The 21,772-nt window shown below is 36.3% G+C and overlaps 2 protein-coding genes across 27 annotated transcripts in view; one reads left to right on the top strand and one right to left on the bottom strand.

Moving 5' to 3' along the window:
- The window catches only part of LOC126868435 (uncharacterized), a 272,162-nt gene extending 251,222 nt beyond the window's left edge, over positions 1–20,940 (top strand). For all 15 annotated transcript variants that reach the window (XM_050623870.1, XM_050623866.1, XM_050623869.1 and 12 more), the window contains exons 13-17: positions 7,976–8,154; positions 8,958–9,119; positions 11,367–11,643; positions 15,026–15,167; positions 16,186–20,940. In XM_050623870.1, coding sequence (XP_050479827.1) covers positions 7,976–8,154; positions 8,958–9,119; positions 11,367–11,643; positions 15,026–15,167; positions 16,186–16,387 — 962 coding nt within the window. In that variant the 3' untranslated portion in view covers positions 16,388–20,940. The remainder of the gene's footprint in view (positions 1–7,975; positions 8,155–8,957; positions 9,120–11,366; positions 11,644–15,025; positions 15,168–16,185) is intronic.
- The window catches only part of LOC126868434 (inositol 1,4,5-trisphosphate receptor), a 48,209-nt gene continuing 46,388 nt past the window's right edge, over positions 19,952–21,772 (bottom strand). For all 12 annotated transcript variants that reach the window (XM_050623842.1, XM_050623849.1, XM_050623845.1 and 9 more), the window contains one exon: positions 19,952–21,728. In XM_050623842.1, coding sequence (XP_050479799.1) covers positions 21,648–21,728 — 81 coding nt within the window. In that variant the 3' untranslated portion in view covers positions 19,952–21,647. The remainder of the gene's footprint in view (positions 21,729–21,772) is intronic.

The raw sequence follows: 21,772 nt of genomic DNA, 5'->3' as shown, positions 1-21,772 counted from the left end.
CGGTAAATGATCAATATGTAATAATTTGTGCTTTGAAAGCTATGTAGCCAAGTATCTATTTCTTCTACTTTATTTTATTACCACCATGTTACAAGCTAACGTCAAACGATCTGATTCGTAAGAATGACTGGTTAGCTGCTTTCAAATTGAAATGAAAAGGTATAGTCAATTAGAATTTCTTCATCCCGTCAAGCAAACAAAATTCCAATTACACAAGGTTAATTAAGCATTGCGTAATGAATAGGAGGGAAAGAACACAATATGCAGCCGAGATATTTGAACCACCTTTTACTCCACAGTCAGCAAAGGTGTACGCGTAATCAACACTGATTGTTCGATAAAAAAAGTAATGCGACTGATTGCTATACAATTAGTATGTTAATGCAAATGATATTGGAACAAAGGACCATTTTCATTCAACTTTCTTCGATATATTTCCTAATAAAAACACGAACGCAACTCGATCATATCGAAAGAATGGTATCGTTTCATCATTAAAATTTCAACCTACTCTACGTGTACCCTCGTTAACTTGTACTTTCTCCATAAAATGATATACAGTCAATCAAAAAGAAGTCGATGAAACATTTTTTAATTAAAACGAACTGAGCAAGGAATTTTCGTTCGTGTCCAATGCTTCGAGGATTAATTTACGATCGATACGAGAAAGAAGAAGAAAATCTTGCGGCCGTATGCGAATATGCATATGCGATAGATCAATTATTTTGACTTCTATTCTTCGATCGAGCTATCCGAGACCAAGTGCTTTAGTCTGGCTGCTAATTACCAACGACTAATTACTGCCCCTGTAAGCCGATGTATCGGACCATCCGAATCCTTAACCGAATGAATATAGATGCGTCCGTGCACATGATAATCCGAGAACCTAGTTGGCTCGTGGCCAAGAACGTAACACTATCCATACAGCTGCATTTACGGTCATTGTAGGCGTACAGCGCGCGTACAACTCGCGTTTCCTAAAACAATATCGGAAAAAAGAACTTATTTAACACTCACGATCGTGTGATTTAAATTACGACAGTGATATTCAAATCTTCCAAAAGCAAAACTGATCAACTCTGTCTATTATTAGCTTTTTAATTTCATTACGATAAGTTGCTATTCAATCAATGTTCAATTCTCAAAAGACAAAATAAACGAGTTAATTCACTACAAGAAGATGACATTAACAACAGCAAATTCCGAAATACATTTAAAGAATATTATCGTTTTCTTTTACCTTTTAATCGATCGTAATCAATGTTGATCACATAAATGCAAAATAACGATCAATGTGTATTTTTTTCTAAATTTCTTATACCTCAAAATTGGTATTCCTAAATTAATAACACATTTCTATTGAAATTAGTAACCCCAACTCGCAATTATAAAAGCAGAACAGATTACACCGTTATCTACCATTCAGTTTGTTCTATTCTCTGAATAATCAATTTATTTGCACCAAAGTTTATTCTTGGATCTTTTTATACTTCCATATACCTATACAGGTATAGTTAGACAGGTAACCATCCGATAGAACAGAACCATAAGATGCTGCCATAATGTTACCCAGTGGTGGCGAAAAGAGACGGGAACTATTGGTCGTCCGATCGAATGGCTATGAATCTTTTATTGGGTCCGATTATCGCCGTTCACTCCTTCGTAAAGTTTTCTCTTCCTGATTTTCTTGAAAAATTTGGAAGGCGACGGAAAGGTCTGGTACGAGACGAGGGTTGAAAAGTGGTGCCAAAAACTTTACGAGAGCTTCCTACTGTTTGATAATTTGTTAAATAGAAAAGAAATGTGAAGATGCGTTCGTTTATATTTCAAGAGATATTCTTTCTTACGTTGAAAGTAGATTATTCTGTAAAACAACTACTTACACTAATTGCAAGTGTGGCTTAAATCTTACGCGGAGAAAAAGAAGAGAATTAAACTGTACGATTTCTTACTCGAATCAAGTTACATTAAGTTAATTAAAATTATCTAATTAAAAATAAAACGTGATAAGCTATGAAAAAGTTATTGACAACCTCCATATCTGATAACTCCATATAGTGTCTTTCGGCTTAAAAGGGGCGGAAGATCTTCGATATTATACTACGTCTTTACCATGTAGCAAAGATAAGAGCCTTTGACGTAATACTGCTACATCCTTTGTCATGTATGCTACCTTAATAACGAAAGCTTGGAACAAAGGATGCCGAATACGTAAATTTTCTTTGTTCTAAATTTCATGTATAATTTAACGAAACGTAGTTCGCTTAGATTCAATGAAAAGAGATTACATGTGGCAATTTAAAAGAAGGAAAATAAAGCAAAGCGTCGAATTTGATCGCGATCGTATAAGGAGATCGTGATATATCGGAACAGATATATAGATGCGCGATTTGAATTTGATTGTCGTATAAAGTTAACCGAAAAAAGAACCGCGTATGCAAATACGGACACGTTCATTACACACCTGCACCGATTTTATTCGCCTTCATGGGGTGTCCATTAAATGGAAATCGATAATCCAGCCTGGATTTATCCTGTGTCGCGCACAGAAAAACGCAATCATCCGAAAAATCACTCTTACGCCGACGCAGACGCGTAATGATAAACGATGAAAATCGTCAGACTCTCCGATGAATATTTAATAAAACCAGCACCAATCCCAGTACGAGGACAGAGTTAATCGTAGTGTAATTCTGATAACTCATTGCTGAAGTACCTAAATTCGAAACGTGCAATTTATACGAACAGACTTTTCCGACCTATTCCAGTCTTCTCTTTCACGTTTTTATCTGGCTATCTCGTCGCACATTATTTCCTACCTGTTCATTTTACGAACAGTAAAGGAAATATCGACGAAAGACTCACCTGCATCAGCTTGTTCCGTAATTTAATGATTAATAATATTAGAGAATCGATTAAACACAAGTGAAAGGTAATATTGGTACGTCGCCGTTTCGACAAGTCCATCGAAAACTTTTTCCGGACATGTTGGCCATTGATTAGGTTTTTCAATTTCGATTGCGACCACGAAGTCGGACTTATCGATCGAGTGACGAACGCCGTGTTCAGACACGCGTATACCGCGTGTAAACGTAATAACGTTGACGAACGACCACGACATCCGTCAATCATCGTCAAATCGATGCCGGCAGTTTGTCGCCATGCTGACTTTCAATTCGTGACATTTTCCCGGTATTAACGGTCACCAATTTTTTTTCCCGGACACCTTCATTGTGTACTGATGACTTTATGTTACGAAATAATGCCATCAAGCGCAACTGTTTGCCGATGAATCGAAAGCACGGCGCAGATCGATCGATCAAACGTTTGCTGAATGGAGAGTCATTAATTATTCTCTTTAAATATCAATTTAAAATGAGAAAATATTTTTCTAAATATCTTAAACGATCAAAGGGAATGAATTGTAAAGATGATGAGTTTCATACGTGCGTGTCTCTTAAATTTTTTAACCAATTGTTTAATTTCTGTTTAATTTTCACTTTAATTTTCACTCTAATTTATGAATTTGCGATTTTTATAATTTTATAATATTTGGGATTTTTCCTTTTCTTTCTAGTTAAGAAAATAGTTTTGAATCTCACAAACGTATAATCTAAATTAATCTTTTATTTTTGGAAGAAAATGTACATAATATACTATTTACAATATCATACCATTTTCTGAAAGATTGTTCGTACATGGAGAAGATTTACTCTACGATGAAATCACGAAACGATAATAAAGACATGTCAGATTGATCGACGGACCACGATATCGTCATGCATTTATGCATCCGACCCAAGTATTATACGAACATTGACTCGACTTCTCGATTAATAGAATATTCTTTTGAAAAAGAACGTACGGCCTAGAATAACACTATTGTACAATTTTTCTCGCATGCAAATTCACCGATTGTCGCTTTTAGGATCGGTATTGTCGTAATACCAAAGGACAATCTATCGGTGCGTAAAATTTTATCTCATCCAGAGAGACCGATTTTCTTATATACGAAAACTGCTCGACCACCGACCTTCGCTCGCGATGGCCTCGCGAAATTTTCGCGTACGAAACGAAACGTGCAAATTTCGCTTTCGCGGCTGTTCTCCGCGAAAACGCTTCAAAGTAATAAATTCGTTCGATATTCCGACGAAAAAAAAGATACGAAAAAGAAGGATCAAAGTATTTCCTATCAACTTTCTGAGATTGAAAATAAGAATATTTTTTTGGTAGCTATTTTCTCATACAACTCCTTTTTTTAAAGAAAAAGATTTGCAGAAAGACCTCATTTAGCGCCGCTATTTTATTCGAAAATATTCTTCAGAAATCAGGACTTTTACGTATTTGTAGATTCATTACGAAATCGTATCCTACTTTTTTATTTGTGCAACTTTCGAGGTTTGGTGAACGGAACTTTGAATCAAGCGCAACTTTGTATCCAGGAAATATTTAGTCGATTAAAAGGCGGTTTCCGTGTCACCGCATTAGCTGCTGAATTATACAGACGGTGACCTACTTCGATCGAAACTACTTTATAACGAAAAAAATCGGAAATGTGTGATTTTATAATGTCTCTAGGAGTTTGTTAACATTTCATAGAAATGATTAGATCGATGAAAATTTGACAGTATTTTTATACCGACACTGCTTAATTTTATCATCAGTTACTTTTCGCAATTCAAATAATTCGAAACTCGACGTATTTCTCAATTAAAATAAAATGAAGCTTGTAAAATATAAAATAAAATGAAATAATCGAACAAATCGACATTCAACTATTTATAAATACAAATATTTAAAAACTGCAAATGTTGCAGAGGAACGTGCAAAGTACATATCCATATATTCAATTTCATAACATTTGTTTACATAAGTATTTGACTGTAATTAAAAAGTGAGATATTTCGCGTAAATAAACGCGAAAGATTGTTTTTCAATATAGCTATATTATTGTTGCAATAAATTAAAAAGACAATTTATTTATTTATAAAATTTATTTTTAAAAATAAATTTAAAAATGGGATGCAATCAACATATGTACATTTCTATATCATTCCACCTACAATATACATATGTCGGAGATGTAGGGACATCGGGCCTTTCTTTTGAAATTTTGGGAAGATCCCCGATACTTTGGTCTAAACTATTCATTATAGCTGTACTTAAATAATAGAACTCAGAAGTAGTTGTTGTGATGCGATCTGATTACGTTTGCCCAAGGTTTGTGACAGTGGGCTTGCGGTCGAAGTGACACAACTGGTTGCCGAACGTAGCCACGGTCACGGGATGAACGTTTTTACTTAACAGTAGAAGTATCAATTTTGAGGGACACACGCTGTATTAACAAACAAGCCCCGAGGCAGGAGCTGTGACAGCTTCACGCGAGTCTGCCTGGTAACGGCGCCTGGAATTTTGTTGATAAAACCGGTCAATACGCAATTGACAAGTGTGATCGTGTCAGTCTTTTATTCTTACGATCACCTTGGAGAGTTTACACGCAACGTCTGGTCAATGAGTCAGAAAGATACCGTGCGTCACAACTAACGTCACTTTGAGTTTCAAAACATATTCGATTGTACAAAGAGTTATCCCGTTGACCGTGGATTCGTTCGAACCTAAGAACATTGTCTTTACTTTAAGAGTGTCTAATAATCACATTAAATTGTTAAAACCTGTTAAATCAACGCTTGTACATATAATTGTAAATATAAACCTCATTGAACAATTACGATGGCTTGTCCTAATGAAGATACGCAACGCGCCCCTAAAACTAGCGCCAACCCGACAAATCCGACATATAAATATTCGAATTGCATTATGCTAGTCTTTATAAGTATAATACGATCGTAAAAGATCAAAATACACAGACACGTTTTGTGAAATCGTATCTTAAACAGGCATTGCATATACGTAAGCAAACTGCAAAACGAAAATGTCGTTAAAATGAAACTCAAGGAAAGAACTTAGAGGAAGGAAAAGAAGTTAGAAACATGGAAAAGTTAGGAAAAATAGGTGATATCGGAGTGTTCTCGCAGCGAAAGTTCCCTTGTTTCCGTGCATACACGAGACCGATGTCTTCTGAAACTCTTGCAGGAGAACTTGCGTAAAGAAAGAACGTGAAAGGAGAAATGTTTCTATTTTCCTGGTGGAAATAAAATTCTTATAATACCAGAGTCTTATGCTAACTGTAATTAAATATCAAACTTTTAATTTCAGTAACTAGTAATAATTATAGCGGATAAAGGGATAGTTTTGAATACGAAGAAGAACGTTAGATTACTCGTAATCATAGTTTTTATGTAGTTGTATGTGTCGTAGTTATAATAATTTATACTTTAACCCTGCAAATCTCGAAAGAATATATTTCTAAATTTAAGAACATCAAACGATGAAAATTTTAATATAACGCTTTTCCTTATTTACTACTTCAGATTTAGTAAAATTGTCAAAGGAAATATTATATTATACTCAATGTACTATCAGTTCAAACTTTCAAATATTTCCTTAATTTTTATACAAAAACTGCAGCGAGAAGAATGTACAGGAATTGCGTAATAACCATAAGAGAGTGAATCGTTTGCGCAAAATTCCATCTCGTCGCAAACATGTTTCCTATTTTACTTTATTAAACACGATTCTGGAAAACTCACGATTAACGTTCATGTTTATTTACTGAGGTCGTATCGCGCGCAGAATTTTGGTTACCCGGCGCAACAACGTGCGGCGAGCTTTTACAACGTGACGAGTTCACGTTTGACGTATCGTTCGCGAAACTGAAATTACTCCGCTAATTTAGCCGACATCTCGCCAACGTTGAATGACGAAATCGTCGTGCGACAAAGTATCGCGCGCCTCGATTACGCAGAAATGAACTTGACGATATAGTACCGTGCATTTGACTTTAATATGACCGTCTATCAGTACAATTTGCTGCAGTTTGTATTACATTTATGTCCTATAAACGATGATATAAATAAAGTTATATTATACTGAGTCTTAACATAAATTCATCCTGTTTTTATCTTTACTAAACTATATATAAAAACAGGAAAAATTTATGTTACAGCCCAATATTTAATTTCTTTCGTTTAAATCGTTTTTTCTCTATGCACAGCTACGTTCTGAAACCTGTGCTCCTGAGGCTTTCCTATTGACAATTGTTACCAACTATAAATTATACATAAAGGTATAGTGTATGAATCTAAAAGAAAGTAAGACGTATGAAAAAATAGGAAGAAGAATTATATTTAAAAAAACAAATTAATTAGAACATTGGCTTTTAAGTAGAACAGGAAGGTTAGTGACTAGACAAGCGAAACAACCAAATGCGGAGTAAACGGCGCTCGAGTACTCGTTTAACCACAATTATTAACTTTCTGTGGTTCAATTTCCAGTCAAAGAAAATCATTTTATAACAGAACTGCGAAGAAATAAAATAAAAGAGGTTAAATATAATCGATGAAATGGTAAAATTGTTTAACGAACGATTTTCGTTAAATATGATGTTCGTTGATGGGAAAGTGATTTATCTTGCGATTTGACCGGTTGTCAAAGTATCGGAAATATATAAAAAAGATAGAAATAATCAACACGAAGTAATTAAAACTGCCGTTTAAGTAGAATGGGAAGATTGATAGTCGAACAGGCCGAACCGCTAAACACAGACCAAACCATCCTCTAATATTCATTTAACCAAAGTTATTACCTCTCTGTAGGTCAATTTCCATGTAAAGAAAACCATTTTACAACAGGATTGCAAAGAAATTGAATAAAACACATTAAATATATTCGATGAAACGTAGAATCGTTTAACGAACGATCTTCGTTAAATGCAACATTCGTTGGAGGGAGAGCGATTTATCTGGCAATTCGATTGGTCATCGGAGCATCGAAAATAGTTTTAATCCTTCCGACGCCGGCTTCGTCGATTGAATTCGTATCGTTCAACGACAGCAACGACTTGTCGATATTTCAGAACGCGAGGGTGGCACTCAACAGCCGGCCAGCGTGTGCGACGTCGAATATTACGGGCTGACGTCACCGGTGAAGGGTTCCGTGGTACATCCGGAGCCTCACCGATTATTCGCCATGGAGGGTCCCATAAAATGCAGGCAGCACTTCATTCCAGCAGCTAATCAGTCGGTCATCATTCGCGTAAGTTTCACGATTCTTGTTTGCCCACTCGAATTCAACGATAATCCTTTGATAGAGACATTTTTCGGAGAACGATCGAGTCTATGCTTTTTATATTCCATCCGATATTTTCTACGAACCTCTTGTATTTCTGATTCATTTTAAAATTTCAAGCTCTTTAATTCTGTTTTATTTTGTATTTTTTTAAATAGACATAATACTGTACGAATTCGTATCAATCAATTCGATACTTGGTATTAAATCTGGATACACGTTTCATCGAAATTTCCATATTTCCACGAAGCGAACGAAGACTACACAAAGAAGACTATAAATCACATTTTCAAAATCAATATGTCACAATAATCCTTAGGTTTAATTTCCCCCTCTTCGTAGTTTCAAAAATATTGCTCGTAATATAAAAATACTGTACGCCTTAATATAACTTTGGCTTCTACAAAACTTCGTCGACCACGTCTTTGGACTTAACATGTTCTTTCCACTTTTAGCCATTTTATATTCAAATATTCCTTTTCCAGTCATAAAGCGACATTAAAATAAAAAAAAATCCGCAAGAACACACTTATCACTTTTCTTCCTGCAATCTTCATCTGTATATTTCGGAGAATTTAAATCTGAATCTACTTCTACGTCAAGTTCATCGAATTGAACGAAAGAAAAGAAGAAGTTTGCGCGAAAGAGAAGAAAAATGGTGAGAAATTCATAGAACAAGAAAAAGTTCCATGGATTCTTGCGAGAATCTTGGTTAGACAATGCCAGATCGTGAGCGGTCGTGGCAGTCGTTGTTGTTCCTCTGTCCGTAGATTGAGAGCAGCTCGAAGCAGGGTCCGAACAACCCTTGCCAGACCAAGTGCGGAGACAGCGGCTGTCACTGTGTTAGCAACATAACCCTGGAGAACGTGGACCATCTTTTGCTTGTCTCTGAAACCGGTCACATCGTCACCTGCCTCTGTGGAAATTATCAGGTAAACACTAGACTTCCTATGAACTTTACCTACGGTTACCTGTGAGAATTCCACTGTTCGTTGTCTTCGTGCAAGGAGCACAAGCCTTTCTCAGTCTTTTTCTGTAAATATCCTGTAAATGTCTATAAGGTTCGAGAGAAAGGATATATTTTATAGCTTTTGGTTTATTTTATACAGGTGGTTGGTAACCGGTGGTACAAGCGGAAAGGGGGTGATTCTACGCGAAAAAAGAAGTCGAAAATATACAATAAAAATCTTTCGTTTGAGGCTTTGTTCTCGAGAAAATCGACTGTTATAACGGATCTCACTGTAGATCGTTGTCTCGATGGAAAAATTAAAAAAAAAAATTTTTATTCTATATTTTCGACTTCTTTTTCCGCGTAGAATCACCCCCTTTCCGCTTGTATCACCAGTTACCAACCACCCTGTATAATTAGATAGCGGTAGTATCAAAAAATAGAGGTTAAATAACACGATCAAACTTCGGTGTCACATTCCATTCACAAAGGTCAACGATACTGTATCTACACGATCTATTTTCATTCTTAATCACATTTGCCCAATGTTAAAGAATTTCTTTAAAACAGTTTAAGGGCAATATGGAAGAATCGTTGTCGATTTTCGTACCTTCTCATTCCACTTACGTTATTTCTGTTATACCATCAAGTATATTTTTGTTTTCTAGAACAAAAGTAAAAGACTCAAACCAGGATATAATGCCAGAATTCGACAATGTACTTCGGTAATGCCGTACCTAAGTAAATGAACAATTCAAGAAAACTATAATACAAGTTCATTCAAATATCAATGAGTTTCTCGTTTCAAGAGTAAACTACTCAAAATCGTGCGGCACTTCGATCTCGATGATAACCGGAGAGATCGTCGATGATCGAGATCGTTTAATTCGAGAAACTCTCGCCCAGCAACCCTCTCCCTTCTTTTTTTTTTTTTTTTTATTTTCTCCGCCTACCACCCACCGCACTTTATTTCTACCGCCCACGTTCGACTGTCACCGTTTCATTCAACTTTCATTCACGGACAAACGGCCTGGCTCACCGATTGTATTGGCGGAGCACTGAATGCGCTCTGCCATTTCTATTCAACACCTATTCCATCAACCGGCGTGGAATTACTTCGAACGATTTCACTGGCCGCTGAATAAAACAAATAATGCCGACGTGTACTGAGCGAAAGTAGACAACGTAGACAAAAGAGGAGAAATTGTTTTTTAGAGAATCGAGTTGGAAGAAAGGAAGAAGGTCCTCTGTCAAATCTATTTCCAAACCGGCATTCGTTCGTCATCCGGAACGAAACATGCGAGTTTTTAACGGACGCGTTTCTATCAATAGTTCGAGAATCTTGCAATTTTTTATGTTTCAAGGCCATCTTATTTATAGAAAATCTTCTTATTTATAGAAAAATTTCATAATATATTTCGTTGCAATCTGTTTCTATGGGATGTACTTATTGTGAAAAACAGCGAGGGATGTTCTTTTGAGATCATTAGGATCGCAGGAACTGCTACAATGAGGAATCAATTCCACTTCTTAGCGATTTGAATGATCCAAAATCGATCAAAATCAAATCGATCTTTGTAACATCCTATGAATAGAATTACGTCGTTACTTTTGGAACTTTTTGAATAATATTGTATAACCAGACAGCGGTAATATAAATATAAATTATATTACGAACTAATATTAATTATAGTACGAAATTGAATACGAATGTCACGTAGAGTTTTTAGAACAATATTGTAAAATCAAGAGGGCAACGATAGAAATGCAAATTAAGTGACTTGTTGATTTAAAAAACAAGTGATTTTCGCCCCTCCCGGTAGAAGTAGGTGCACGTCAATCGTCGGTTGTTCTAGCGTTAATTTCCTGATGATCGACACTACGAATTGGATTCAACTTCTATACAAAATCTAGCAAAGTAGATTTTTCTTGTACTATGCGTATACTATATTATCGTCAATTGCTTTTTAATCCAGCAAACACCCTTTTATAATCCTGAAACAGCTGAAAATAGTATAAATTACCTTCATAACAGATAAATGGTCTTATACGAGAATATTAATTCCTCTCTGAACTCGATAATAGACATTAAGCATTGGACAATTTTCGTTCTGAATATTCATGTTTAATCTACAGTGTTAATATTGTTTCGTAACGAGACATTAAATAAACTCTGAAACTGCTTTCTACGCTTGAAATACAAGTCACTGGTATAGTATGTATCCCACAGGACTGGCTGCCGGTCGGTATCCGTAGTTGGACACCAGTGTACATCGAATGGTCGAGGTCCTCGAAGGCAGGCCTCAATTTCCGTGCGGCTTACGAGTTTATCAAGGACACTTACTGCGGTTATCACACAACGACCAAGCCGGAAGGCGAGGTCAATGGCGGTGACCTGGCCAGCAGTGGCTTAAAGCTCAATCAGTATTACCAACAGAGGTGCACGTGGATCTTAGACTCTTTGACGGATCGACAACTCACTATCGAAGTGAAATCTGGCCAAAGCCGTAAGAGATCTTTATTTTTATTAATACTTGTTAAGAATTGTGGATCTTTGAAGCAAAAATAATGTTATAGGAACATTAAATTTATACTGAGGGTTAATATTAAAATAGTAATATATTTATTTCATGGACGATTTTTTATATATTCATCGATACACACTTGCACGCGTCTCAGCACTTTCTTCTATACCCGACTGTTAACCGACTGGACAGTTTACATTCCTTTGTTTTCGAGATGCTGCGCACACACATACTTCCACACACTGATATTCACATACAAGTATCTCTACTACGCATTTAACCCAGTCCAGCACAGAAAATTATACATATCTCAACAATACTAATAAAAAAAAATCTTTCGGAATATTCATCCCTAATACGTTGATTTGTGATATTATAAACGTCACTGGCGATTCATCGTGCATAGGCATTGCTCTAATTATTTAAATTAAACGAACAGGTATATTTGCGAAAGATTCAAAAAGAATCAACACTGACGCCAATATAAGACGCAGGCACAGCCAATCGACCATTTTTCGTACCAATAAACTCGCGTCTTCGTATTTATAAAAATACTCGTTTCCTTCCACTTTCTCCCGCACATTTTGCATCTGTACTGCATTAAGAACATAAGATCAGAATTACAGAAAGATATATTATTATATCTTTAGATAATACGCCGCTAAACAAAATCGTATCCTTTTGAGTGGTCGAGTCGAGAAAAGAATGGCAAAGATATCTTTAAAAGACCTCAAAATCTTACTTCTTCAACCTCTACGAATTTCCAGCAAATCCAAAGATGCATCGTGCGCGATTCACCGGCAAATCAAAGGCGCCCACTTACCGAAACCACGCTTTGTCCAGCGGTGAATTTCGTTCAATTCGAGCCTTGGCTACTCCGTTGGAATTTCGATCCGCGCCATTGAGTCCGATATGGGTGCGAATCGGATCGAAAGGCCAGCGACAAACGAAAGCAACCGGGTAAACAAAAAGGAAAAAGAGGTTAAAAAGATAGGTGGAACGGGTTCTTCTGGGGAAGAGGGTGGCTCGAGAACGAATGGCAGACAGAGCTGGAGATTAAAGAGACTATTGGACGCGGCAGGACAACGAGAGACAGAAAGAAGAACCGGTCGTTCCGAGCGGTCTTTAAAGAATCCGGCTTCCCTTTTTCCCTCGATTTCCTTTTTCTGCCGGTGCTCCCTGGCCTTTTCTGGCCCTCCTTCTCCCGTCTATCTTCATTGCTCGCCTATATTCGCACCATGAAACAAACGCTAGAACGTTGCAAAGGAACGAAGCTGTTGGAACCAGCCAGCCCCAGAAATGGCTTTCGCACATTGGCCTCGATCTCTGTTTCTATTCCCGGCTCGATGCTGTTTTCTTTTATTCGCCGGATTCCTCGACACGACCAATCGTCCACGTTTCGTGAACGATGAATTCACAGAGTAAGGCAATGGGTACTCGGCTCTGTGTTCGTGTGTAAGTGTGTCTAAATGGTAGATACAAGGTTCTTAGGTTAATTTTCAGGATTGGAGGATATGTGATTTCGTGTTCTTATTAGTTAGGCGATATTTCGTTCCCTTCTTTTTACTTTTAGTAAAGTACATAAAGTAGATTTTTTGTATCAGAACTTGATTTGATAGAAATGTATCGAATTAGAAGATTTATAAATTAATTATGAACAGCCTTTGAATCGAACCTCTGACCTATGAACTTTAACGAGACGTCTAAGGACTAATTAAGGGTTTATTTGAAATCTATAAAATATGTTTCTCTAAGCAAACAGGATCTTAATTTTGTTTAACTGGCACAGTGGATACCTCTTTTATTTGTCTGTTCATATAAGAACCTTATTCTACTTGGTCAAGTAAAATTGAAGATTAAATATAAAAAAGAAAACAACAGAGAGATGAAATTTAAAAATTCCAAGGAGCGTAACTAACCCAAACAAAGTACTAACTAACCGAACCGTGTAACTAAACAAAGCAAGATAAAAGTGGCCGATGCTAAAGAAACATAATAAAAATTAAACATTGGAACGTAATATAACATTGATGTATGTTTCTGTCTTGCAGTTTTGCACAGTCTGTTTCATCAAAATTTCGATCGATCAAATTCGACGAAGTGCGCGTACCACGAAAATATAACGGCACCGAGCCGTGCATTAGGTTTCTAGTAACTCGATATCCCAGGAAAACTCCAAAGCTCGTGTTGATGCGCCAACAGAAAAAAAAAATGAAAAAAAGTTACAAATCCCTGAACGCAAGCTCCAAACCGAGAAAAAAGGATGCGATTCGCGATTTGCATGCGTCAAGAGTTGGAATTTTTTCGAGCCATTGATATTCAAACATTTCGTGAAAATCATTGAAAAAGCTCGTATGTGACCAAAAACTATGTGTGTGGCCAAAAAACGAAAAATCGTTTCCCAATTTCTCTTCCCGGAATAGATTTATCATTCGTAAAGCAACAACAACAGAAAACACGCTCACAGAGAAAAAAAAAATAAAATAAAAGAGATCGAAGGTATAGGTATGGATCAGGTATTTCTATGTATGCATTATTTTTCACGCTTCATCGATAGTCATTCGTTTTTGTTTACAACAGCGTTGCGAAAACAGTTCTCCCGCGGGGAAAATTCGTCGGGCTATGAATGATACTAAAAAAAAGAGAAAAAGGAAACGGAACATAATACGTACAGGAACGCGCGAAAATTACACGGTCTCGAATACGTTAGCGAACCAATTGCTTCCAATTATACTGTGCTCTCGATGATTACTGAAACATCGATAGTCCTTTTTACCGACACACGTCAAATGTTACATCCGCGGCAATTGATTGTGAAACGACCTCTCTTAATTGGTTGTTCGGCGACATTGATGCGTTTCGTGCTCGTCTCGTGAAATGGTCACGTGAAAAACGAGCATTCTACATGACGATTTAACTATACCCATTAACCTCGTATCTTCCCTTCTCGTGCTATTTTTAAATACGTTCGATACTCCATAACCAATTTCAAATTATTCCAATTTAAATTATAACCGACTATAGCGCAAAATCGTTATTTCATTGTAATTTAAATAAAAGGATCTTAAATTTCGAACAGAATACTACGTACGAAAGTTTCAACGGAATAATCCTCCACAGCTTCCATAATACCGTGCATGTAGCTTTTAAAAGGTTTTAATAAAGTAATTCCAAATTTTAAAAGCGCAATACTACGCAAATATTGCAAGAGCGTAATCTCCATAGTTTCGACGTAAAGCCGCCTATGCGACCTTTTTTAGAAAATAAAAGGACGCACAACCATCGTTGATTCCTCTGTTCTTGACAAAAATTCGCGATAGCCAAAACTCTCCTTTTTTTTTCCTTTTCTTTTTCTTTCTTCTAGGTCCTTGCACCGCCTGGAATTTAACGATACACGAATACAGCAAGAACGGCGATCCAGCTGGACTCAGGTTGCACACATTCTGCTCGAGAAATATCCACAAAAATTTCACCCTGCCATGGAAAACGAACACCGTGGTGGTTAGGTGAGTTCCGTCTATCTTTGTTCCGTTCGATGGGCCGATTAGCCGGAAGTTCGCGGAAACTTCGTCCATCGACGCCGACGTAACGACAGTTACGCGACACTTTCTGCACGAAGATTACGACGCCGCGGCCTGAATTATAGGAGCAATTTATATTGGCGCGCGAGCTCAGTTTTTGCGCCGATGTAACGGCAACTTAAAAATCGATTGCCCGGAAAGATTTATCCAGCGCCGATGGGGAATCGTTTCGAAGCCGGATAAGTCGCACGGAGATTACATTTGTCATGGTTTGTGTATCGATACGACGTTTCCTGAACGTGGAAAGCCGCGAATGCAATTCTTCGATGTTTCGCGCGCAGGTCTGGTGAAAGATCGTTTTGTTTTTGTATTTTCGCGGATGAAAAATCGCGTTCTGGCTCGGTCTTGATGGAGAGTCAGGAATAGTGATGCGTTTCAGAGAATACGACTTCGAGAGCACATCGGAAAGATCGTTCGTTCTGCCGTGCTTCTTTTATTCGTTTCTTGCGTATTTTGATTTCTGTTCGTTTTAGATACGAATATTTCTTTATATATTCGAGGAAGAATAATGTACAAATGCCAGAAGAAGATAACACTTATTTAAAGAAATATTTTCCATTTTCCAATTGTACATAAAATATCCAGAAATACGTGAGAAAAATAATGTATAATACGCGTAATCATTTTATCTTGTAAAACTGTGCTTCGATCGAAATACCGTAGTCATTTACTCGCGTGGCTTGCTCGCATCGAGTTTCGAAAAGAGACGAGAATGGCGAAAGAGAAACAGATGCTAATCGACTATTAAATAAATAATTCTCCAGAATACCAGCTATTCGATTGACTTACAAAAACAGTAGGCATTTGTTCAACGATTTTGTTGATTTTGATTTTACAATTTTGTCGAAGTTAACAAGCACACCGGAATTGATTAAAAAATGTATATAGTTAAATTTGAGATAATTGTAGGATGTTATGGCAATATTGTTACACCTGTTCGCAGATTGCAGGCTCTAGGAAGGACAGCACCGGAATACACGATGAAATGGCGCAGTCAGTTTGTAATCGCAAACACGCACAAGAGCGAACCGTCACCCCCACCGGTACCGAATCATGTGCTTCGCTCCTCAACCGGAAACAGGTCACGGGAAGCGCGAATCCTAATTCTGTTCGCGATACTCCTCGCCTACGCGGTCGGTTGTTGAGTGGATCGACTCGACACATCGTATTCATACACGTTCCTGTTCACAATGAGAGACAAACTACTGCGAACGAGCCTAAGACTTTTAATAATGCACACTGCACACACACACACTCTCTCACACACACACACACACACAAAATATCATACCAACGAGGTTCGTGTTTCCTCAAAAAAAAAAAACTTCTTTCAGCTATTCAGTTTTCTGAAAAATAAAATATAATGTGAAGTTTAAAATAGTAAAGCGTTTAAAGAGCGGAACGATGATCGCGTAAAGTGAGGCGCACTCTATGGAAATTTGATAAAGTTTCGTGTTAGTTTGCTGAAATATTACGTTCGCTAGCATTGTGGAGAACTTGCCCGTAAAAGTTTCAGAACCACCGCGCTGGTAATCACGGAGCACACTTTTGATAAAATATTGAAATCAATCACCATGAATTTACCTCGCTTTTATATCGTACGAGAACTCTATGTATTTATATCGAATAGATCGTTTGAAAATAATTACCGGTTAAACGAAGTCCTTTGGACGGTAATATTCAGCGATTAATTTGTAAAAGTTTATTATCCGGTTTGCGACTCAGTTTTTCATGTAGAACGGAAATTCGTCGTCCCGATATAAATGTCGATTAATAAAACGCGTAATGAAGATTAATTCGCAATCGCAATTTCACGCGAGGCAAGGCCATCGAATATGACTGATCGAAGGACACGAGAATTCCGAAACAATTTAGTCCAAGTTTTTCAAGTATTTTTCGATTACCGACGTTTTAACATATTGAACGTGTTCGGTGCCGTCACGTGCCGGTGGATGTTGATAAAGTTAAAATTTCATCGGATAAATTGACACAGATAAGGGAACGTTATTGGCAAAGAATGAAAGGCATGAAATCGAATTTTGGAATTTCACGCTCTAGTCGAATTATATATATATATATATATGAAAAATAAATTAAACGCGAATCAGAAAGAGAGAAAATATATATATATACTAAAAATCAGTCGGTGTATACCACTCATTTTAACTATAAGAGTCTAATAGAGCATGTACATATTATACATACATATGCGTATACATACATAAATCTATACATATAGAGGATGAGACGTTCACGAAGAAACATTTAAATGCATCCATCGTCATTAATATCGTTGAATTGTTTTCAATTTCCTCTTTAATTTTATATATACGAGGATTAAGTCAATTTAAAATTTCATCGATTGGCCTGTGAACTATCGTAAAATCAGAAATTGTTTTTTCTATTCTTTATATGCGCAGATATATTTAACGTTTCTTTCTAGACGTCATATCCTGCGAACGCGTACGAATATAATTGTAGCGATTTAAAGTAACGAGATGAAACAAGGAGGGAAGAAAACGCGATGCACGGATTTGAAGTAGCAAGAAATCACGCGTCATCACTTTCACGCAAATGCCAAAATAAACGTGTAAGAAGAAGTTCTATATAATTATAGGTTCTTGTACATACGTGGATAGAATAGGTAGGATTTGTACAGAGTATCACGAACTACGTTAAGACCTCAGCATTATTGTAAATTACAATTTACCGTAAAACATGGCGCGAGCCCGCGAACGAAGACAGATTGTATTTTAACGAACGAGCTTCGAGTGCCCGAGGCACATTTCGAATAATTGTTAACGCGTTCGTCCGGAAGTTCATCGAAAATCTCTTCCTGCTTGCTTAAACGAAAGAGAGAAAAAAAAAGATATTCGCTGATGAAACGAATAACAAATGGAAAAAATTTCCGAAGGATATTTTACGAAGAAGAAATTATTTTGATTTACTTTCGGAGACGCGATTGGTCGTTAGATTAAGATGGAAATAAAGGCTAGACTGTGAATGTTTAATATACGTATCGACTAAGAAGGAAAATATTAAACTAAACAGGCAAACAGGCTGATTGAATTAAAAAGAATCATCCAACGGTGCGGAAATGTTTTCACCGGTTTTCATACGTTTTACAACGCCGCAATGGTATTGCTACCATTATTTATACAGAATATTATGAGTAATATTCTTTGTTTCTGAATAACGATATGCCGTGGTTTATGACTGTATGATATGCTGAATTCTGTTATTTATTTTATGTCGTCCTTTTATACTCTACGATAACACGAGCTGTATTATTTCACTGCGTAATAATACAGTTACCTTACCAGAGATTTTAATGCCTGTTAAAACTTCTGATTAAATCGTGACACGTATTAGACGGTCTCGTGTTTCACGAGATTCGTCGAATCATTACGAACCTTCCACGTTATCGATCGATCTCAATACTCTCATTGATATTTCAAACTTTCGTTCATTGCGTTCGAATAAATATAATTTGCACGATTTGTCGTTTAACATTTTTTTTTCTTTAATAAATAATAGAGAAACGTGTGCGTTAAGAATTCGATATTAATTTTGAAATTGTTGAGAATTGACTTACCTTAACGAATAGAAAGACTGAATTTTATCAGAGTGCAATTTATATGTATATCATTGGAAGGCTGGTAATGATCGATACGACTGATCTATACGAAGGATGGCAGTCCAACCGCGTTGATGCATACGCATGTTAAGATTTGTATAATAAGCGAACAAGCTCGAATAGAATATTCGGCAGTCTCTCTTCCGCAACCTCGTCGAAACAGAGATGAAAGTCAGACTGTAATTAATCGGCGTACTAAAACGAGAGTATCGTTATAGAAGAAAAGAGAAGAAGAGACGCACGTTTAATAAATGTAATTAATGTCGGCCAGGAAAGAGAAGCATGTGATTTAAGTGACTTGTGTTTGAAATCGGTGAATCGTTTCTCGACAGAGATTTCGTTTGTTCGTTCATAAAGAATCGTCGCTTAACGAGAAACCAAGAGAAACGAAATTACGCGTGTACCGTTCCTTTTTAAGATTACTCGATCACGTCCTCACAACGATTGTAATGCGATCTGTTCCTTCAATGGATGTACCGGTTTTGCACAAGGCACGTCTAACTTACGAAAAAAAGATATATGTTACATATATGTACTAGCCGCGTATACTTAAGTCACAATAAATAGTCAATTGTTTCATATAAAGTACGAATAAAATAAAACAGAAACTACGCGTTGTTTGTGAATTTTCATCTGAATGTTTGTCATAGCGCACCAAAGTCCCGAGGGTACCGGGATATTTAATTTTTGCATTTGATCCTTACTTTAACATTACCAAATGTATGTGACATTAAAAGAAACGATAGGTGAAACGAGTTTCTTATTTTACGCAACACGAAAAAAACCAGTCGATACGTTCTCTTATAAATTTTTCGTGGTGGCAAAAGCTTGGTGTAAAGGGAATTAATCGATGGATCTCGCATTTCTTTTATATCTACAATCATCTCTAACTTCGCATAATGTCAGAGAAATCGACGGATAAAATTTACCAACCATTGACATCGAGTAGACCGCGAGAATTCTAAAATCCCTGATATTGTAATAATCTTAAATACAGATGAACTTAGTCTCATTCTCGTTTAAAAAAATCTTATTCAACCACGCGTAAAGGTTGATTAAATCGTAGGGTTGATTTGATAAAAAAAGGACGATTTATTCACATATGAGTTTTAATACAATCTACATACATATTTATACATCCTACGGTCGAAAGATGAAACATGTACATCTACAGGTAACGCATCTGCGATTTATTTTATCCTCTCTGATGCAAGGTGAAAGTCTTAAATAACAATTCGCTAATATCCCATAAGATTGGCTCAGACAGAAACGACGTTTCGAGTTATATCGTAATTGTACTCTCAACACGTACGATTTATGGAGTGTGACAAACATTCAACAAAATATATCCATATATACAATACATCTAATTTCGCTATTTAAAAGGAAAGAAAAAGAAAATTATATATCAACATACAATATATTCATATACATATACGTATAAATGTTTATATATATAGACAGAGACGTTGGATATCGTCCGAGTTAAAATACGTTAGTGGAAAATAAACTTTCAACGAATCGAAAAACGTAACTATATATTGCACACGATCCTCGTAAGTGTCTCCGGTGCATAATATAACAATTCCTATAGATTTCCATTCAACATACTTCGGATACAACAATTATCTTAATTTATATCTTACGTTCAGACGTGAACAACGATATTTATTGACATTGATTTATAAATATTAACGAGCAATTACATGAAAATCTGCCACACGATAACCGTTCCAAACAATCACCATAACCGTGTATCTATATTTTCCGCAACTGTAATATATTTCATTGTTTACCAACATCAGGCAAATAGTAGATAAGCATCAAAATTTTACAACGATCATCCTGTCCTATGCTTTCTAATTCTTTATGAACTCATTCATAACGAGGTAACATCTATTTGTTTAGAAATTTGTCACACGTCTTGTAAATTATATAAAACCAGTAAAATCTTCAATAACTTTTATAGCGTCCTAATGCTTAGAAAAAATATTTGTTCCGTTAAAATGTCCCTACGCACGTTATTTGCAAATCTGTGCGTGTTTTTTTTTTTCTTCATAACGATACGAAAATTGGGAAACTCAGAAAGACTCGTCGAGAGGATCCTTCGAAATCATTCCGCACAGATCCTAAAAACAAGCGATTGAAAAGGGTTTCTATTTTACAAACTTAAACATCTATAAACACAACCAGGAAAATTAACTAATCTATAAAATCAATCAGACAGTTATTTTACATACACATTCTACGACTATAAAAGACAACACATTCTCAAGAACTCGTTTTAAACAAGTCATAAAAATATTAAAATCTCTCGATAGGAATTTTAAACATGCTCCTTTTACATATTTCGATATGATCCTTTGGCTATTTATGTGTGTATAACAATAAAAACGATCGTGTTGTTCTATTTAAGACAATGTTCTTCCTGATTGTTTCGTTTTAAGTAACACGGACCCCAAAGAAATTACTCGCACGAGATGAAACTGATTGAAAATATATTTGAAGATATTAATGTTTGATGTAAAATGCTTCAATCTGTTTAACCAATACAACTCATCGAGTACGATAACTTTTCTCATCTAACCCTACGTTGAAATTAGGAACAAAACCGTACAAATGCTACGTGTTACTCTCATAGTATTTCCCAGTGTCTTTAAATGCTTCTTAAGAACACACAAACTTATGCATTAAATATCATGTTGGAGTATCAAATTGAGATTCATGTACGATTAAAAACGAAATTCTGAAGTACACTTATCTCAGATTTACGTTGTTACGTTGTGTAAAATCGCGGATGCAGAATTCAAAAGGCCTAGCCGCTGTTTCTGCTTTCGTTGCTCCGTCATCTGGTTAAAAACAGACAAATATATTCCACGATCGGAAATAATAT

This window comes from Bombus huntii, chromosome 8 (assembly GCF_024542735.1).
Source record: "Bombus huntii isolate Logan2020A chromosome 8, iyBomHunt1.1, whole genome shotgun sequence".
Classification (NCBI taxonomy): domain Eukaryota; kingdom Metazoa; phylum Arthropoda; class Insecta; order Hymenoptera; family Apidae; genus Bombus; species Bombus huntii.
Note: the sequence above shows the minus strand (reverse complement) of the source record. Positions and strands in the feature narration are given on the sequence as shown.